This window comes from Lates calcarifer, linkage group LG20, assembly GCF_001640805.2.
Source record: "Lates calcarifer isolate ASB-BC8 linkage group LG20, TLL_Latcal_v3, whole genome shotgun sequence".
NCBI lineage: Eukaryota > Metazoa > Chordata > Actinopteri > Centropomidae > Lates > Lates calcarifer.
The window spans coordinates 5,415,893-5,435,143 of record NC_066852.1 but is presented as its reverse complement, the minus strand read 5'-3'; the positions used below and the strand labels follow the sequence as shown (position 1 = coordinate 5,435,143).

At 39.8% G+C, this 19,251-nt stretch overlaps 1 protein-coding gene across 1 annotated transcript in view; it reads left to right on the top strand.

Moving 5' to 3' along the window:
* The first annotated feature begins 4,520 nt into the window (after positions 1-4,520).
* robo3 (roundabout, axon guidance receptor, homolog 3 (Drosophila)) overlaps positions 4,521-19,251 on the top strand; it is a 77,289-nt gene continuing 62,558 nt past the window's right edge. Inside the window, 1 exon segment of the mRNA XM_018692098.2 lies at positions 4,521-5,123. Coding sequence (XP_018547614.1) covers positions 5,060-5,123 — 64 coding nt within the window. The 5' untranslated portion in view covers positions 4,521-5,059.

Genomic DNA, 19,251 nt, shown 5'->3' with positions numbered 1-19,251 from the left:
GTCCTCCCATTACCAGCTATGGGTCAAAAATAGGTGCAGACATATGTGGGTCTCATTACTAGTAATGGGGGAGAAAACTGGAATAGGTTCAAATGCCTGGCTATAGATACAGGTGATATTCATTTAATGGCATTTCAAGTAAAAAGTGCTCATTTTTTTCACCAAGAATAGGTCAGCCAACCAAGATTACAAGCAGTAGTACTAATGAGTTATTATCCATGCTCTGCTGCATCATCAGATACAAGGGCATGCATTAGGCTATATGTGACTCTACACTATACTATACAAGGTGCTTACTGCACAGTATGCTGTTGATACTATCTTAAAACACTGTTATTTTCTGCTTCGAGCTTTGGCAACAGTGTTTCAGTGGCTATAACCACATAATAAACGTTCCATCATGGGCAGTCAAGCAGGGATTGTAAAGGTATTTTAAAGATGAACATTCAGTGTTCAACAAGCAGTGTTTGAGGTATAAAGTAGAGCTCAAGGTTGTGACTAAAAAGCTATTTTAAAAGCATTAGCACATTCTATTATGTGCACAAAATTACTTCTTGAATACTCCCAACAATATCAGAGCAGTCATTGCTGTTCATGCATGTTTTCACCAAGTATAATGGTCATTTATGCCCAGGAAGGAAGTGCTTCTGGTAAAAGATGTTGGTCATTTATTTACAGGCAGAACACTATATAACGTCATATGGTGTTGTAAGGACAAAGGGATCTTGTCTGCGTTTCTCCAGTGAACAAGACAACCGTTGTTTTTAGAGGCATATCTTATAGGGAGGTTTGGGCCATGTAGCCACATTCCCTCTCTACACCATGATTTTACAGTTTTGGTGCTTTGCTGATTTATGTTCCGGGTTCTTTAGCACTACAGCCTGTCATTAGTTAAACCCAACACTGCTCATTTCAGTCAATTCTACATTCTATTAAGAGAATATTGTAGATGTTTTTCTATTCAGCACAACTTAATAATATACAAGTGACATCTATAATGTACAGTGACACTGCCTTGGACAATATAACCATGCACCAAATGAAAGGCTTTTTTTTTAAACCTGCAAAGAAATAAAGTATAAACAAACTATATATATATTTTTTGGAATGAATACCTCCAAGGTTACATATTCCATCCTTAGAGGTGAAGAGTTGAGTCACATGTATAGGTATCCCTGGATAAGGAAATATATTGCTGTTTGACAGTTCATGAATCATGGAGCCACAGGTTTGGTCTATGCATTCTGCTTGAAGGAAAGGGAATGGGTAAATTGAAATACATTTTTTCAAGAATGCATATTTTCTCAGAGCTACCAAAAGGTGTTGCACTTCATGTTTTGAAAGAACATTCAAGGCTATCCTTTATGCTGATCAACGTTACACTTTCATTTTTCATAAAATGAGAAGTGCAGTCACAGTATGGCCTCTGTGTCAGGAGCATTAGACAAGTGGTAAACAACAAACTATCTATGCAGCTATACAAAATGAGAACTGGCTCATCTTAAATTATTAGCACTTGAAATCATTCACTCATTCTATAGCTGACATGCAAGAGTGATGTGTGTAATGAATCCAAATGTCATTCCAAAACCACTCATTTGGTCTCCTTGGCAATTGAAGTTTGATTTCTGAGTTAAAAGTCTGCTCTTTATATTGTTCTTTCCCTTCATGAAGACATTTAATCATCCCCAAACAGGAATTATAATAATGAAGTCTTAGCCTAAAGAAATAAGCAATTCTGAGGTCAGGCATACATTATAGTTTCAATTCACTTAAAGTCATTCATTTATTTATGAAATGAAGCTCTGCTTCTCAAAGAACAAAAAAAGGGTTTTCCTTCATCATAGTGTTAACAGTATTCATTGTTAAAGCACTGAGTGCGTTTGTTAGCTGGTAAAACTTTCGACTTCTCTGATAGCCAACCCTGATTTATCATTTGTAAATTCCAGCATTTTACTTCAAACATTAATGTGTAAAATACTAGTCCTGAGCTAAGGAAAAGAAAACTCCCTGACCACCCAAACCTTTTCAATTAATTAGACTCGATAGATCATGAGGTTGTCTTTTCATAGTGCTGCCAGGAATTTTTTTAATGCTGGCATTTCCCAAAAGCTGACTCTGAAGGCCTTTATAGTACATTTAAATGAATTGCAAAAATCACCTCATAAAAACCAAGCCTTTGTGTGTGGAGAGGGCATAATTCTATGATCTATGGCTCAGCTGCAAGTGTGCTGCACAGCAGCAAACCACACTCATGGGCTGTGGTTGTAATTCAGTGCCTAATGTGGATAATTAGTCTAAATTCATGGAGTGCTTGATTCCACTGACAGCTACGCCAAATGTTTGACGAAGGCACCAAAGTAGCAGCATCAGTCACAGCCCAACGGAAATGCATTTAGTGGAGGGCCTCATCATGTTTTATTCAATCACAGAGCGATGCTCAATTAATCAGTTTCTGCAATTAAATTAAACATGTACATGCATAAAACATGAAAGAAATATCAGGGGTGTTTAAGCTCTGCTTGGTACTCAGTGCTCCCAAAAAGAGAGTATTTATTCTCAGCCCTCTACAGCAGCTTCTCACTTTAGTGATGTGGAATTATTTCTTTTTCATTCTATACTGACAACAGTGTGTGACAGAATGTGTTAAGTCTCATCTTAGTATGCGCCACTTGATGCATACCACCATCCAATGCATTTCTATAAATGTCAAGGGCTGTGTGTTTACCATGTCTGCCTGACCCCTAATATTTATTTAGCTCAACAGCACTCTGCCCAATCACTCCTTACTGCTTTATTGGAGAAATGTGGCTCTTGGTATGTCAAGTCTCATTGGCTGCAGTTTGCCATATCTCCTGGCACATGTAATATTGCTTTTCGCTTTCCATCAAGTGCAGGCAAAGCTTGTGCTCAGATAAATGGTGACATTTTGCAGTGGTGTGTGGGGTTTGTTTGTATCTTCTAGTGCCTGAGTCATTTCCACCGCCTGATTTGTATACATAGCACCACAGTCGGCACGATCAAAGGTCTTTCACATGTAAGACAAATTTGCATTTGGATTCATACTACTGCCAACATAATTTATGCCTCTGTGGTTAGATAACAGCTTTGAGATACATGTTGACATTTGCTCCATAACGACTAGTGTGCCTCCAATGAAAAAGGTTGCTTCTAAATGGATTTAATCCAAGTAGAATCAGTAGGATTGTAAAGGGTTTTGGGTGTTTTCAGATGTCACGTTTCCTGGAAACCCTGCTCAGTACAAAACAGGATGATGATGTTACGTTGTGAAAGTATCACAACACAATTTTATTTACACCCCAAATGATTGAAGAATATAGCTTACCTGCTATAGCCTTTGTGATGATGATCTTGCATAGTTATCCATCCTGTTAGGTGTTACATGTTAAAGTTGGAAATCTTTCACAACAACAATCTACAGTATGATTCAGTGGATCATCCACCTCCATCTCCCCCTATTACAGTGCTACAGACATATGACAAAAACAAAAGCCAGTTTTGTTACATTGAAACAATTAAAACTGAAAGACATAAACTAAAATTCATGTTTGACATTTTTGTGCACAAATGTATGTCGGTGTGCTCCAAACTAAGTATAATGATTTTTAAAATGAACAGCAAGGGTTAGAAAGCATCAGTGTCTAAAATTTGAGTTTAAATTAGGAATTTAATAATTCCAATGCTGATGTTACGTTTTAAAGTTCTTGTAAAGCACGGGATCATTTTAATGGTTGACCAGGACTCAGTAGCAAAGTGATTGTTTAGCTCCCACATCACGTGAAATAGTGACTGCACTGGCCCTTTAAGAGAATGTGTTTGGGGGTGGTGAAGTCGGACAGAATTAGCCCTGACCAAACCGGAGGCTTGTTGAGTGTGCTTTCAACATACAGTTACAGTAGGCTAGCCTATAACATTTGTTACAGCAAAAATAACAAAACTGAGCACTGAATGTAGGACTGCAAAATAAGAAAATTCATTCATAATCAGTAACAGAAAAAATCCCTACAATATGAAACTCCGATACTGGAGTTAGTGACTGGCTGAAAAAATATGATAAACATCATTTACAAAATATCAGCTGTGGCTATAGGAAATTTTAAGGATGAAAAAAAAAGACCCATAAGGACTTATCAGCAAAATGGAAGGTGATAAAAGTCCTGGAAGAATGCCATCTATATTGCAATTACAACACTATACTTTGAGCTCCATGCTAAGTTACAACCTCTCACTCATGGAAATGTAAAGACTGTGCATTGTGACGGTGACTGTCTGAGAACTGTATTTTTTTTTTTTTAATCATTTTTTTAGTTTTTTATATTTTAGAGATTACCCTCGAGGTGTGTTGCTGTGTTTATTTAGGTTCGTGGATACAAAGCACCGCAGCGTTAGTTAATCATACTTTCATTTTGAAATTAACACCGGAAGTTGTTTATGCTACTACGGCCGCCTTTACTCCAGTGTGCTTTGGCTCCGGGACCGTGTTGTTTTGTGATGAGGCTGTAGTAATTCATTCGTAGTAGCGGGGCAGAGGAGGGGAACGGAGCCTGTAGAAACAGAAAGAAGAAATAAAACTCTGTCTACAACAAAGTGGAGTTTCCCTCTCAGCGCGACCACTCCATGTACTTTTGGACTAACTCACTCTCAGGAGAAGCCGTTATGAACATTTCTCATCTGTGATATTTATGTGAAAACGGGAGAGAACGGGACAGACTGACCGGGCGCTGCCTGCCACTCACAGCCGCCTCTCCTCTCATCACCACCGGCGTGATTTTGACGGACTATCCGCGGGATTAGATGCAGACTTCTGGAGCGGGGAGAAAAGTTACTGAGTGGGATGTTTGAACTTCTGATTTAATTCTACAGCGGCTGAGATGCTGCCTGTGGAGTTTGGTGGTGTTTGTGGAGATTTCATCCCATAGGCTGCAAATCATTCGCACGTCTGGTGGGATAGTGAGCTGCTGCTGCTGGACCGGACCGCTTGTCTCTCTGAAGACTGACGAACGTTATCACGGCTCCCTATGAAAAATCTCAGTGTATAATGGAGTACCGCCCGACTTTAGTTGTCCTGCTGGTTATATTTGCACTCAGAAGTTTGGCATATGGTAAGTTTAAATTGGCGTGCTGCTGGTTGTTATGGGTTATGTTTGCACAGATGGAGCCTATATGCTTTATACCAGGGGCTCCCAAAGTAGGACAGACTCCCCGGGGCTCTAAAAGGAGTTCCACAGAAAGAAAGAAAGAAAAAAAGAAAGATAAGAAATTAATTTCACTGGCAATGTTATTCTAATAAAATGACTACTTCATGTCCTCTTTCCCGTATATAATGTAAAGGATCATTGAGTTGAAATAAGTTTAATAACCCCTGCGTTTATGTCATATCTGCATAAGTAGATAAGTAATCCTCCTGGATGATGTCATTTAAAAGGCCACTTAAACCAGCAGACATCACAGTAGCCCATATGCAGCTTTGCTGTGAGTCTTGCCCAGGGGACTGTGGATTCTCACCAGCATCTGCTCCCCACAGAAATCTGACTTCGCTGAGATTCTAGCCTGCTCATTTATCTCTATTATTAGGCCCATTAGGCGAAGACACATACTCGGTACAATGCAATTGTGAAACAGAAACAGCACGATCCACTCAGTTTCCATTCACTGATGCAGTGTAGGCCTACTGGAAGTGAGCATGGGAAGGCTGGGAGCTTGATTTCCCCCTGTGGACAACAATGCTAAAAAATGTATGATTTCTTCTTACTGTAATGTGTTTGGATGGAAGGCTTCACCAGATGCTGCATGTTAAATGTTAAACTGCTTTTCCATTTCCATCCGATTGCACTCTTGTGTTGTATTGTGTACATTTGGTGCTCCGTGGCTGCATTAAGCAGACTGAGAATTTATGCAGTGATTGTTGATAAAGATGTACTGTGTAGTACAAAGCCTAGTTTCCTTGGGTTTAGCCTCCACTAAATCCCTAGATACACATGTCCGATGCAGCAAATTGGCCCTTTGTTGTGTAACTGCCTTTTTAATGACTCTGTATTCAAATAATTGCACAGAGTGCCTTTAGTTTTAGTCCCTCTTACACTAGACTACGGGGAGAAAAATCAACTATTACAGGCACATCATCCACCAGAGCAGGATTCTCACTTGTAGACTGAGTCAGCTATGGGATGATGAAAACCTGCTGAGATGATGATGATGATGATGAGACTGGATGCTGGATGCACAGATCCTCCATCAATCACAGATGTGTAACTGGTAAATCGCTACCAGTCTTTGTCAACATACCTATGTCTTTGTGTTCTACACAGAAACACCCCCGACTGTGATGTACAAAAGCAATTTTTTTCGATGCAAGTGGGATGTTATAGTTTGTGACAGCATGGTGTCTTTGGGCCTGGCCGTGCTGCTGAGGCTCCCTTTTACAAGGCTGTAAACATTGGCTATGAACCCAAAGCATATGAACTCAGCATCTGTGAAAGTGCTCCTTCAGTGACTCCAGATGCTCCTCTGGGACTACAAAGGCTGGATTAAAGCTACTTCTTTTTACTTTAGCAAAACACACAGTGACGTTTAACGAAAAGCCTGTACTGTTTTTAGCCATGAGACTAACTTTTTATTAGTTGAAATTTACATTTAAATAAGCATTTGTGTCACATTCTGACACCCTTATCCAGAGCTACTTTTAAAAGGGAGATTAAAGGGAGAGTAAGCTTCAGATCAGTATAAGCATGGAAATACATATGTTAAATTAAGCTTCGTGTGATAAGATGAACTTAAGAATCGTCCTGGCTTCCCATTTCTTTTCCCTTTCACATCTGAAGAGCTCCTTCACATGGAGCCGGAGTCATGTGTCAGAGTTCTGGTCTTCAGACTGTTTGGTCAGTAAGGTGACACTGGAGTCTGCGCTGTTATTGTCACTCATCTCTGTCACCATCAGTCAACACAGCGGTCTCCGTCAACAGGCCATGTGTTTGCCTTGCTCTTTATTAAAGTGACTTGGCGGCAGGGCTTCGAAAGCAGCTACCTTGTTGTCTCATGCATGTCCCCAAACAGACCAGTAACCAGATCAAATAGCCCTCGCCAGATCTTGATACCCACACTGTAATTACAGTCTTAGCATACAACTCCATTTCCTTCAGGGAGGGAGTTGCTGTGGGGTGTAATGTGGCTGAAATAGTACAATTACCAAGATGTGTCATTGTTCAAAGTCCTTTCTTTGGTTACTGGTGGTGTGTTTTCACATGAGGCTTTTAAAGCACTCTGTCATCCGCAGTAACTTAGGGTGGAGGAGGTTGGGAGGGCTTTAATGGATTGGTCAAGGACAGTTTGACAGGAGTTATAGCTGTTGCTGGGATTGAATTGGAGACATTCCAGTAAATGTGCAGTCTCTTTAAACTTGGGATACAAGTATCAGACTTTTTATCCTGAAAATGGAATTATCAACCAGTTAAAGGGTCCGTTCACACCCCCCCCAAAAAAGAAAAAACAACAACAAAAGAATCAACAAAAACAAACACATAAATCTATCTAACCAAATACAATAGAGCAGTATTTCATTCCAGAAACAATATCCCTGTTACTGTGGATATTCAGCAGACCCATTAACAGCAGCTTTAATGGGGACTACTTTGGTGGAGGGCAGGTCCTAAAGAAATCAGTTGACAGGAAGCTCTGTGAAACAGGACTGAAACCCAGAGCCATTCAGTCCTCTATGTATAAATCCTCACATGTGAAGAGCTGGAAATTATTGAAAATGCAACCAAAGAGCTGATTATCAAAATAGTTTTGGATTAATTTTAGGCATTAATTGAGATTATTGGTCTTATTTGAATGGCTAGATACTGCGAGAGATGATCTATATAGAATGTTTTTTGGGTAAACTGGCCCTTTAGTGTTTATGGTACATATCCAGTTTACTGCACAGCCCAGTTGAAAGAAGTAATTATCCACACTGCAAAGGGTTAACCCAGATCTAATTTGTTATTTATCTCCGTCTTTTAGTCAGTCACATCTCATAGTTGATGTGACGGACTTGTAACAGTATAACTGCGGATGACTCATGACAAGACAACATGCAGAAGCTTAGGTTTTTGGTATTGGCTTATTGACGACATGTCTCCTTTTTTCTGCGGTGAGAAAAAGGAGACAGAGAAAGCTTTGTAGTCATTTTTGAGAACAAACACGCACTCACACACTGAGTGTACCTTCTTCCTCCCCCACCTGCCTGCCCATCTGTTCTTCACAGATCAATTAGACTGTCAATAGCTCAGCAAGCCTTGGTATGATACATGGAAATGAGCTATATCTCCTGAAAATCACTACAATACAAGCAAATCCTAATTTACGCTAATTGAAAAATAACACTCAAAAGCCAGGGCAAAGATCTAAACATCCTCTTCCTGTCATCACAGAATCAGCAGCGTTAATCATGAGCTGAAACCACCGTTTGAAGCTTAGTTGCCCATTTCCGGCTTTTTTTTCCCCACACAACTGCTGGTCTGCTAAATTTAGAAATAAGGAATAAGTTATCTAAAAATGTGGGGGTTGAGCTGAAATTTTTTACGCTTGTCATGGAAGAGTCACTCATTGTGTACACTCATGATAATAGAATTTCACAGTCACAAACTTTCATTACACAAAAGTCTGATGACACCACATGATGCATTCTCAGCAAGTTCTTTGTGCATTCAAGTGTAGTAATGTAAAAAACAAACAAATAAACAAAAATACGCCCAATATGTTTCCCAGTGCACAGCTCCATCTGCAAACCAAAACTTGCACTTCCTCTCTTGATGGTCATACGTAATATCCCTGCACATTCCTACCACTGAGGGCCAAAATAAACACACGGCGGGGCACCAGAGACTTCTCCATTAGGCATCAAAGAAAAGGGACTAAACTGAGCAGGATCTCTACTTAGCAGCGGGTGCTGACAGAACAAGTCAGCTATCCCCTCTCCTTAAAGGTCTCAAGTGCGACTGCCCAAGGGGCCCAACACAATGCTGCCTGAGCTCCCCACCTCAGGCTCTAGACAGATGGATGGCCCCCAACATTAGTTCCAGTGGGTTTTAGGAGGGCTGACCTCTCCATCACTGGTCATAACGCTGAAATAGGCATTGAGTGAGGTGAACCACAGGCTGCTGCCATCTGACTATAATGAAATCTCAGTCATAGAGCACAGGGCAGTGTTGACCAGTGGAGGCTATTTTTGTACTGCATAGCAGATAATACCAACTGGACAATACAGATTGTATAGGTGTGTTTTGTATTAATTGCTTTTATTTTCAAGTAGTGGAATTTTCTTTACTCTCATTAGATAAGTAAAAAAGTGAAGGCATAAATTCACATGCAGTTTCAAAATGACTCTTTCAAACTTTTGCCAACTTCATCTCCAGAGAGGCGTCTTCCTTCCCTGCATCCTCTTTGCCCACAAAAATGGGACACATCCTTCAAAGAGGCATTTTGTGTATGTGTGTGATAGATGTGGTATAAATGTTCTGTGTGTGTGTGTGTGTGTGTGTGTCATATAATGTCAAATGATATCAATATATAACATCAAAAAAGAGAGTTGACCTGCACACATTTACATGGTAATATATCATGTATTTAAATGTTGATGCATTAGTGATTTCATGCAGCTAATTTAAAGCTTGATAAATCATAACAGCTAAATGTTTCATCTCAACAGGACTAAAATACATAAACAGAAGTTTGCAAAAGTCTATAATTAATCACAGTCATTAATTAATAAAACCACATACTGTAAGCCCCAGATGTTTAACCAGATGTGTTTCCACACAGGTGTTGTCGTAGTGTATCTATAAGTCATTATAGTCTTACAAAACTTTACAAAAGGTTGCACAGCTACTGCAGGTACAGTGGGATGGGCATATTAACTGGAATTTTATCTCTATAAACCATCTGGTCTCCATTATTTCATTTGCAGGATGATTAAATTAAACACCTAGATGGGTTTTAACACTGAAGGTGCATGGAATCAGAAACTGAGGTGTTTATTCACAGCATGTATCGCTCAACAACTGACTTTACACAAATGGAATGTCCTGGTGATTTACCAGCAGTGGGTATGCATTATTTTTACACAACCCAACATACCGTCCTTTTGTCTCTGTAACGTCTGAGCACCCATCTAACATGAGCATATGGTTTTCATCAAGTCTCACTGGCGAGACAGTCAGTCAGATCCTCATGTTTACCCAGTTTTTATGGTCCACAGACTTTTCTGGAGCGCAGTTTGAAGCAAACCAAAATCTGCTGCAGAATTCAAAAGGAATACCCATGGGTATAGCTACAGCTGTCCCCGCCGTTACTTAGTCTGTGGGTTGCACATATTTGTGGGAGCTTCTGGCACTTGAAATCTCTGTGTGGGAAAGAGCCAACTGATAATGGATCATTTTCAGCACCCGTGTATCAAGGTGATGCTACAGCGGAGGGGATTTGACAGTCTCTGTCAGTGATTTAATGGCTGGCTTTAGAACTGACAGGGACAGCTCTTTTTGAAAAGTGACAGTCACTGGGTTCCTGTTATTTTGTGATGGGAGAGTTGATACACAAAAAGTGACTTGGGGATAGGAGGCAGTTAGAGAGTCTCTTTGGCTATTAGTTCTCTGTAGCAGCTCTGTGTGATGATTGACGGTTATGTAAGATGCCCTAAAGGGAAATGCCTAATAAAGAAATGTGACTTGGATGACAAGGTAATCAGAGTGCCTCCTCAACTTGTGAGAGCAACTCACAGCAAAATTCAAAAGTATTCAAGTGACTGGCAGCTGGATTTGAATCCATCTCTTGCACTCCTTAAGCTTCCACCCTACATCAGTTTCTCCACCTCTTGTCTAAATCACATGTCAGAACCACTGTTGCTTTAAATCTCTCCAACAATATGTAAAGGGTGCATTTATCTACTATTCTCTTTCATGGTAATATTATCACACTCTTCAACTTTTACAATTAGACATTCTGAGTGTTTCATATATGACTAGAGCTCATTCATATCATAAGCTAGTCTTCTTACAGTGCGAGCAGTGTATCATCAAGAAAAATGATCAATGAATCTTAAAATTTTTAGCACACTGAACTGAGTCATTCAGCTGAGAGAGACAGACCGAGCAGCTTGTCAGTGAAATGAATAGTTCACTGTATCTCAGAACTCCCCATCATCTTGCACTGTTGATCCCAAAAACCCAAATTATAGGTCTCCTCATGTAGATTATTTGAATGGAAAATAAGCTAAAACTTCAAATCAGACTCTCCAGTTTTCCTTTTTAGTTATGGACCCAGGAGTTCAGGAACTCCCCTGTCTTGAACCCCTTCCTCTCATGTGTGATCTATGTGGTCAGACAGTTCAGAGCAGATAGCTGTCAGCTTGTGTGTATGTGCGTTTAAGCAGACACAGATCTAATAGGGGCTAATCTTGAAATATGCTGCTGTGGGACAAGAAACCAGTGGCATTTCCCCACAGCTGTGTTAGGCCACCCACAACCAGTGGTGTGCCTGTCCTGGAGCCCCTCGAGGATTTCCTCCCTGACATGAGTGAGAGAGCAAATACACTGCTGCGCCTTCATTGGTGATCCCTAATGGACTGATGATTAGTGATAAGAAATAATCCAGTCATTAACACACAGCCTTATTTGGGACATGCTATGATTAAACGGTTTCCCCTTTTGTTAGGAACCATCTACTGTTACTTCCCTCCCTCCAGTATTTTCTCCTCTATTTCTTCTTGTCTCTTCTTGCTTTCATCACATAGAACACTTACAGCTAAATCAAATGAAGAGTGTAGTCACCACATACAGTTGCTGCTCTCTTGTTCTTTCAAAGCCCATCCACATCTCTCCATGGTGGGGAGAGTCAGTAGAGAAAATCGATGCTTCTTACTGGCGGGTCACTGGAACTCAAACTGACAACTCTTGGCAGGATTTGTGATAACTTGGAGGATGTTGGACTGCTTGTATATTAGTCCTCAGGACTGCTATTTGCTAATGCCCCTCTAAGTTGTATTCAATTAATATTTAAATGAGAATAGTTCTGTTGAACCATCCTCTGCATTATTGATGTTGTTGAATCTTTTGCAGAAGCCTATACTTGATCACTCATTCCAGAATGTGCTGCAGAAACTTGAGGAAAGTCAAAGTCAAAGTGGTTGAAATCTCCATGTTCTGGGACATTTTGTTGCCCCCACAGGCTTGTTTCTGTACTTGGAACTAAATCAAAGCTTTACCAACTCCCAAACCTCTCAGCCACATTTTAGCATGAGGAACCTTTTGTGTAAAAATGGTGTGTTAGGCTCAATTGTCTGTTCTTGTTGGACCAGAAAAGATGCCACTGCTTGCTCTCTATCTACAGCATGCTGCCTCTGCCTTGTCAGCTTGCCCAAACATCCAGCCAAAACTAATTTCAGCTGTTTCTCCAGTGTAAGAGGCCATACTCAGAGGGAGGAAGAAACAGAGAGTTGCTAGTGGAAAGGGCATATTTTTTGGTGCTGCCCTGGGATTTTGGGTCTTTTTGCTCCCAATTTCCACGATCCCTGCTTCTCAAAGAAAAGAGCAGAAAGAGGCAGCTTGAGCCCCTACTCACCAAGCTTTTCAAGACAGACATGATAAAAACACCCAATTTCCTTTTGCAAAGTTTATCCTGCCCGTTTACATGTTAACCATCAACACAAGCTCAATTAAGAAGGTTGTCTCTTTATGGCTGGGACTTTGTATTCTCATGCAAGTGCATCATGTTGTTGTCCCCACAGGGTCAAAGAGTAGGAGGCTGTAGAGAAAGCACTCTAGTCTGCTTCCCTCTCTGCTGCCAATTTAACTTTGAATGCGCATTTGCAAATCAATTCCTGTGGCTTTGATGGAAATCAAGAGGTGGAGGAGGAGGCAGCAAAGCTGTAAAACAACAAATTCTGTAAGAGGGAAGCTATCCCCCTAAAAAGAATTGCAGATGAGCGAGGAACAGGCATTGAAAAGTTGTTGAATTTTCTTTGATTGTCATCTTCCGTCCTCCCCCTCTCTCCTCTGTCCCTTCTTTTAAGATTTTAAAGCTCCCTCTCTCCACCAGTGGCAGGTTCTTTTGTTGCATCTGTACTGGAATTTTGGCTTAAAAGTGATTGTTCTTAGACATTAACAGCTATGTCTTTTAAAGTAGAATTGGGTGGGGAGGGTGGTTATCTTGAGAGCAGTGTGAGGGTTAGCTCAGCTTAGCCTTAATTTTAGTTGCTAAGCCAGAAGATGGCTTAATCTTTTTTACCTCAGTTCACTACAGAGGAGTACAGGCTTTTGATCTATTGCAGAATTCTGATTTATTTTCAAGTCCTTCATGTTGAAATGAAAAGCATTTCTCACCCCTGTCTGGGTAGAAACTTGATGAGCTGAAGTGCCATCTGTGCTTTATGTCCTTTTCCCTGCAGGGCTGTAGTGAACAGAATATTTTGATCTGATGTGTGATGACACATAAACCTTGTATGAGGTGGTATGGTTGGCTTGAGGGAGGGTAGCACACTGGACCTTCAGCAGTTGGTAAGTAGGTGTGAGGATTCGTATTGACCTCGCAGCTGAGCCTTGTACAAATATCAGGCAGAAAGGGTAAAAAACCTTCCCTGGATTCATTGTACAAGTCAGACCATCATCTGAGCATTGTACCATCTTTGTTTGGAAAATAGTCTTTGAGTATGCAGTGTGGAAAGATGTAGGGCATGTTTACACCCAGAGCTAGAGAAGTATGGAAACACGTTTAACAGCTTGTTACCTAAAGCAAACAGCTTGTCAAGTAAAATTATTTCAAAATGAACTTTTCTCTTTTCTCCATCAGTTCATCAAGATCAAAAGATCTGAACACAGTATCATTCTCTGTCTACAACAGTTTGGTAACCTCACTTTTCTTTCTTTAATGACGAACTGTCAAGGGCTTTTGTCTCCAGCAGCAACATGATGAGGACATCTCTAATCACATGCTCAAACAAGTTGACAGTCACTTATCTGACCTGAGACTTCTTAGCAGGAGATTATTTCTGGATAATTGAAGCAGAACTATTTTCATGTCAGAAGAAATCAGCAAAATCATAACGTTGTCAGTCAAAGTCATTTTTAATGTGCTTCTAAACTTAGGTTTATTTTTAAAATTTTCCTCTATTTTAGGGCTTTTAGATATTTAAAGGTTTACTTCACGTTGGATTCAAAAGTATTGATAACAGTTTGCTTTATGTCTTAACTGGTTTCAACAGTCGGACCCACATGCAAGTAAATCGTCGACCCCATTCTTGTAACATTTCAATGCAAGTCAAGAGTACTGGAGCAATGTGATGAGTTACTGGCAGTTGCTCTGATGTTTTTGCCTTTTCAGAGGATGTAAATCTGTTTAAAGATAAAAGCCCGCTTGTGTCTGTTGTGAAATAAGGCTGGGGAGGGGTGGGGTCTTGGAATCCACTGTAGATCTTTGGCAGTGGTCCTCTGTACTTGTTTTATATCAGGGCATACCGAGCCACTTGTTCTTGTACAAGATGAGAAAAAGTTCTGCCTCAGCACTTTGCCATCTTCCATTACAGAAAGGACGTTGCAGCGGGAGCTTGTGCTCCCTGTGGCTGTTTTGTTCCAATTTTTTTCATTCGTTTTTGTGCACTTTTACCTTACGCACTATTTCTCTGTCACACTCCCGGGCTTCATTATTTCCTCCTCCCTTTTTCTTAGTTAAAACAACTTTGAAGTTGTTTGACGATAATTCACTGTGTATGTGAATTTGTCTTGATGTTTAAATATAATCTAAAACAGAGAGCTCTATGTGAGTCTTTTTTGATTTTCAGTCTGTCAGTTTGAACTCGCCAGGTAGGCAGGGAAAGTTCATGCTGAGTGGAATTAATTAAAATAAGAAGTGCTCTGTTTTCTCTGCAGGATTAATCAGTCCTATAATTACAATACAAGAGTAATTCAAATGTGTAGAATTTTGTATGAAGATATGAACTGTACAACTTTCAAACTGAAGCAAGGGTCCAGTGTTTGCTGTTGATTTCACAAGGTTAACAGCTATAATCTGACTTCATGTAGCTTTGGTATAAAAGGGTAACGACATGTAATTGGCACAGGGTTACTGTGATACCTGGAAGTGATTGTAATTGTAACCATTCAAAGAAAAGACATTCTCTAAAGCTTTGCTCTATGATCTGCAGTGTAACAGATCAATACTGCAAGAAGTTCATCCTTTGGAATTCCTTGACGTATTTCACATTGTGGATGCCTTTAAGGGACTTTTTCACTACCGTTGATGAGTGACAGCTATGAGATCTACAAGTTAAATCACACATAAATCCTTCAAGAGTGCTGCAGGTCTCTTTTGGCATGGCAATTTAGAGAGTAATTCATCTTTTCAGCACACACCAGTCTTGTCAAACAGATTCTGGCTCTCACAGGTTGGACTCCTACAGCATCCCTGTGGTTTCATTAGCTGACATGTAGCTTTGAGAGTTCCTGCCATCCTGCTGTAGTACTCCATGGGCAGGAGCTAATAGGTCCTTAGAGGGTCCAGGCTTTCCTATTAGACACCTTCCTCTAGACAACCATTCATACTGTTCAGTCTCCAGCTGTCCATTTAAACCAGCTTGAGTTCATCTTTTCCAGCCTCGCCCTTATCTGGTACATACATCCACACTCACTTTGAGCTATGTGGGGAATATTACTGAGCTTACTAATTCAGATATTCTTGAATTTGTATGGCAGCTCAGTCGGGTTTTGTCAACACGCAGGTCTGTACTGTCATACCACTGTAATGTCATACTTATACTAATAGCCTGATGTCTTATGATCTTAAAGCAATTCTCTTGTCACACTTTTTATTCCATTCCTCCAACTGAGCTGTATGTCTGTATGAAAACACCAACAAAGGTAGTATAGCTTTCTATTTGTAGAAGACAGCCATTGATAGATCATTTCCTCAAGTGTAAAGTGGATTGTAGGCATATCATCTTTAAGAGCTGGAGTTCAGTGGTTTCCACTTTGACGTTGCTCTTGATGATATTTAGCTCAGTCTCTCATGTTGGTCTCCTATCCTTGAAAAGCCTTTGCTTTACATTTCCACATGGCTTGCTCCAACCAACTTGGACTGTAAAATTTATGAGTCAGCTCTTAAAGGCTCTGTCCTGCTGAGCTCTCACCACAGAACCCCACGCCCACAAAAAATAAAATAAAAAAACTAACCCCCTAGCCAGACACACTCAGCTCAGCCATGATACATATGCAACCTTAAAGCTGTTAAATGAATGGTCTCCATTTACAGCTTAGAGATCTCGGGGGAGGTGAGGCACTTCACAAAAATAATGACTGTTTTCTGTTTTTATTCCACAGGAGATCAATCCTGTAAAAATATAATTAATGCTTTTGTATTCTTTTTTAGAAGTTTTGCACCTCAGGTATTTTTTCTTGCAGTTCTACATTATAGAATTTCATTGCAAATCATTAAGATTAGGTGAGATTAGGGTTGTCATAGATCAGATTAGACTTCCAGTGGACTAGTAATGGCACTTTGGGAGAGTGCCAGCTGTCTCCTGACAAGCAGTTAATGTACATCCATCACAACTCAGTCCATCATCAATATGACCCCATTCAACCACAGCTACTTAGAGGAGCATAACGATTCTTTGTTTTTTTATTTTGATATCTTGCCACAAATGTGATGGTGCATTTTCTTTTTTGTAAAATTATTTTCAATTAATAATTATTTTATCAATATGAGTAATAACTAGCTAAAGATGATGAAAAAACACTGCATTACACTCATCTGTAGAGGTGTGACAGATGGGTGTCTAGATTTTCTTTTCCTCTGTGGTTTAACTCAAGGCTCAGCTGTAATTTATTTTGAATGTAGCTAACAGTTGATTCATTTTTGGCTCAAATTCTTTGTCATACAACGTACCACATCTGTGACAGTCAGCAAATAGCAATATTTGGAGTAGTTACTAAAAGTTTGTTCAGTAGTCGGTGAAGTTGGTGATTTCATAGTTGACCTTAATTTAAACACAGTTCATCAAACTAATTTCAGACATTTGTGATTATTTTAATTTCTTGTACATACTGATTCACATATGCAACCTATAAACACAAGACATTATACAATAAAACATTGGTTTGAGGAAGAGAGGGAAAAAGAGAGGAAATTGCAGTAATGTGTTTTTTCATTAATGAAATATAACCTTAAAAGGTATATCTGCTCACAGTCTTGTATGCTTTCAGTACTTGAAAATGTATGTCAGACAGATGCCCAGCTGCTATTTGACTCTAGCTAGAAGCAACTTCAAAGCCTCAATACGATTTCCTCCTATTCAGAGCTTCCTATTTCTTCATTTTGGTGAATGTAATTGCATTGAGAGCAGGGCCATCAGACTGTACTCTATATTCCCATCAGCAAAAAAGCGCTTTAGTGGAGTTCTTAATCCCCCAAAACCTTATAGAGGATTTGTCACTTTGAGGAGAGGAATTTTGACTTCTTTTCTTATCAGGTGTTATCAGGAAAGTCCGAACCTTTGAACTCCTTCTCATTCATGGACTTGTGGGAAGAACCATTATGACCCTTTCCCTTAATGTATATAGGGCCTACGTAACACTGTCTGGTAATTGTATGTATGTGCTATAGGCAAACTGTCACCTTTTTTTCCAAAGGAGAGGAAGAACACTGGAAATCTTGATCACCCCTTGGGGCTTTGACATTTACCCGGCCTGTTTCAGACTCCTGCCTCTTTGTCTTCCTGTTCACTTGTGGCTCTATCTTATGTTTTTATCTTTTTCAGTATTCATCTCTCATAAACTATAGCCCAACACCAAAACTACTCAGCTTCTGTACAAAAGAGGCTGAGTTATGTTTAATTTTTAGATTCTAGATTTCTAGCTTAGACTTCTTTCACAAAAGCGGCAGCATCTGGGTGAAACAAAAGTCAAGTAATGCTGACTTCTATGTCATGCAGAGGCTACAAAACTCCTGAATGCTGAACAAGGAATTTCGTGTTTTCAGTCTTCCTGTTATGTGCACAACCATTCCCACCAATGTGTGGCTGTTGTGTGACTGCTCTGAAAATACAACGTTGCGTAACACTGCACTATAAAAGATGCCTTACCGTGACAGTGGAAAATGGTTTTAGTTTAAAAACAGCATAGCTTACTTGTTGAGTGGGAAGGTAAGACCAATCAGAAACACGCTGTTGCAAAGTCACAAATGCTGCAACAGTCATCACTGGAACAAAACTTGGGCTATTTTGGAAATCACTGGCGAGACGCACCTCCTGTTGTTGTTCTTCCGTATGATCTCCAGGGGGGAAATTTCACTTGTGCCTCACGGTGCTTGAGTTTGTGTTATTGCTTTTCATACATAATTATGCCAACAACATGCTGTCATTCAAATTGATGGGGGAAGAGGAAAGATAGTGGGGGGAAGAAAGCAATTTCAAAGCTTGGCAAAAAAAAAAACCTATGGGAATTACCTAGCCTCCATCTCTGCTTCTGTCTCTATTTTCATTTATTTTTTCAATCAGACTAAAAAAAGAAACAAAAAAAATAAAGCTAGAGTCTGCAGATGGTATAAACTCTGACCAGAAACACAATATATTTTTATTGTTAAGTAATTTGGAGCCCACAGAGGTATGCAAATGGTTATATTAAATGGAAAACCTTTTCAGTCGTTGTTGCAATTTGAAATATTTTCACTTGAATGCCATATGTTAAAATAATATATTTTAGTTGTTTGTACATGTTTGACATCTGAATATTTCAGTAGTTCAGTCAACCTACTTTCTCATGAGCCTCTGATTAGCACAGTTCTACCACATTTACTTCTTTCATGCTTCCCCTTGACTGCCAGAGAATTTGCTTTTGGTTTGATAGATAAAGAATTTAGAGCATGTAATTTCACACGTCCTCTTGATTTATACTTTGAATGTAACTGTTAAGCAATTACATTATATGCTCATTTCACACAGCCATGTTGTTGGTGATAGAATTGTGTGTATTTTTTCATGCACCCAGCTCAAGAGGTTTAGAGAGAGGGCAGCTGAGTGTGTTTTTATAAGTTGTGCCGCCTACTTGCCTCTTGTGTGCAGTGGCCAGAATGTAAAAAAAGGCTGAGGATTTTAATGTTCTGTGTTTATTATAGTCCTTACCCCTCCTACACCAGTGCAACCACACTCTTTACTTGACATTCTGAGTTTGTGAGCAGTCTAAATGTATCATGTTGAAAATCTAGTTT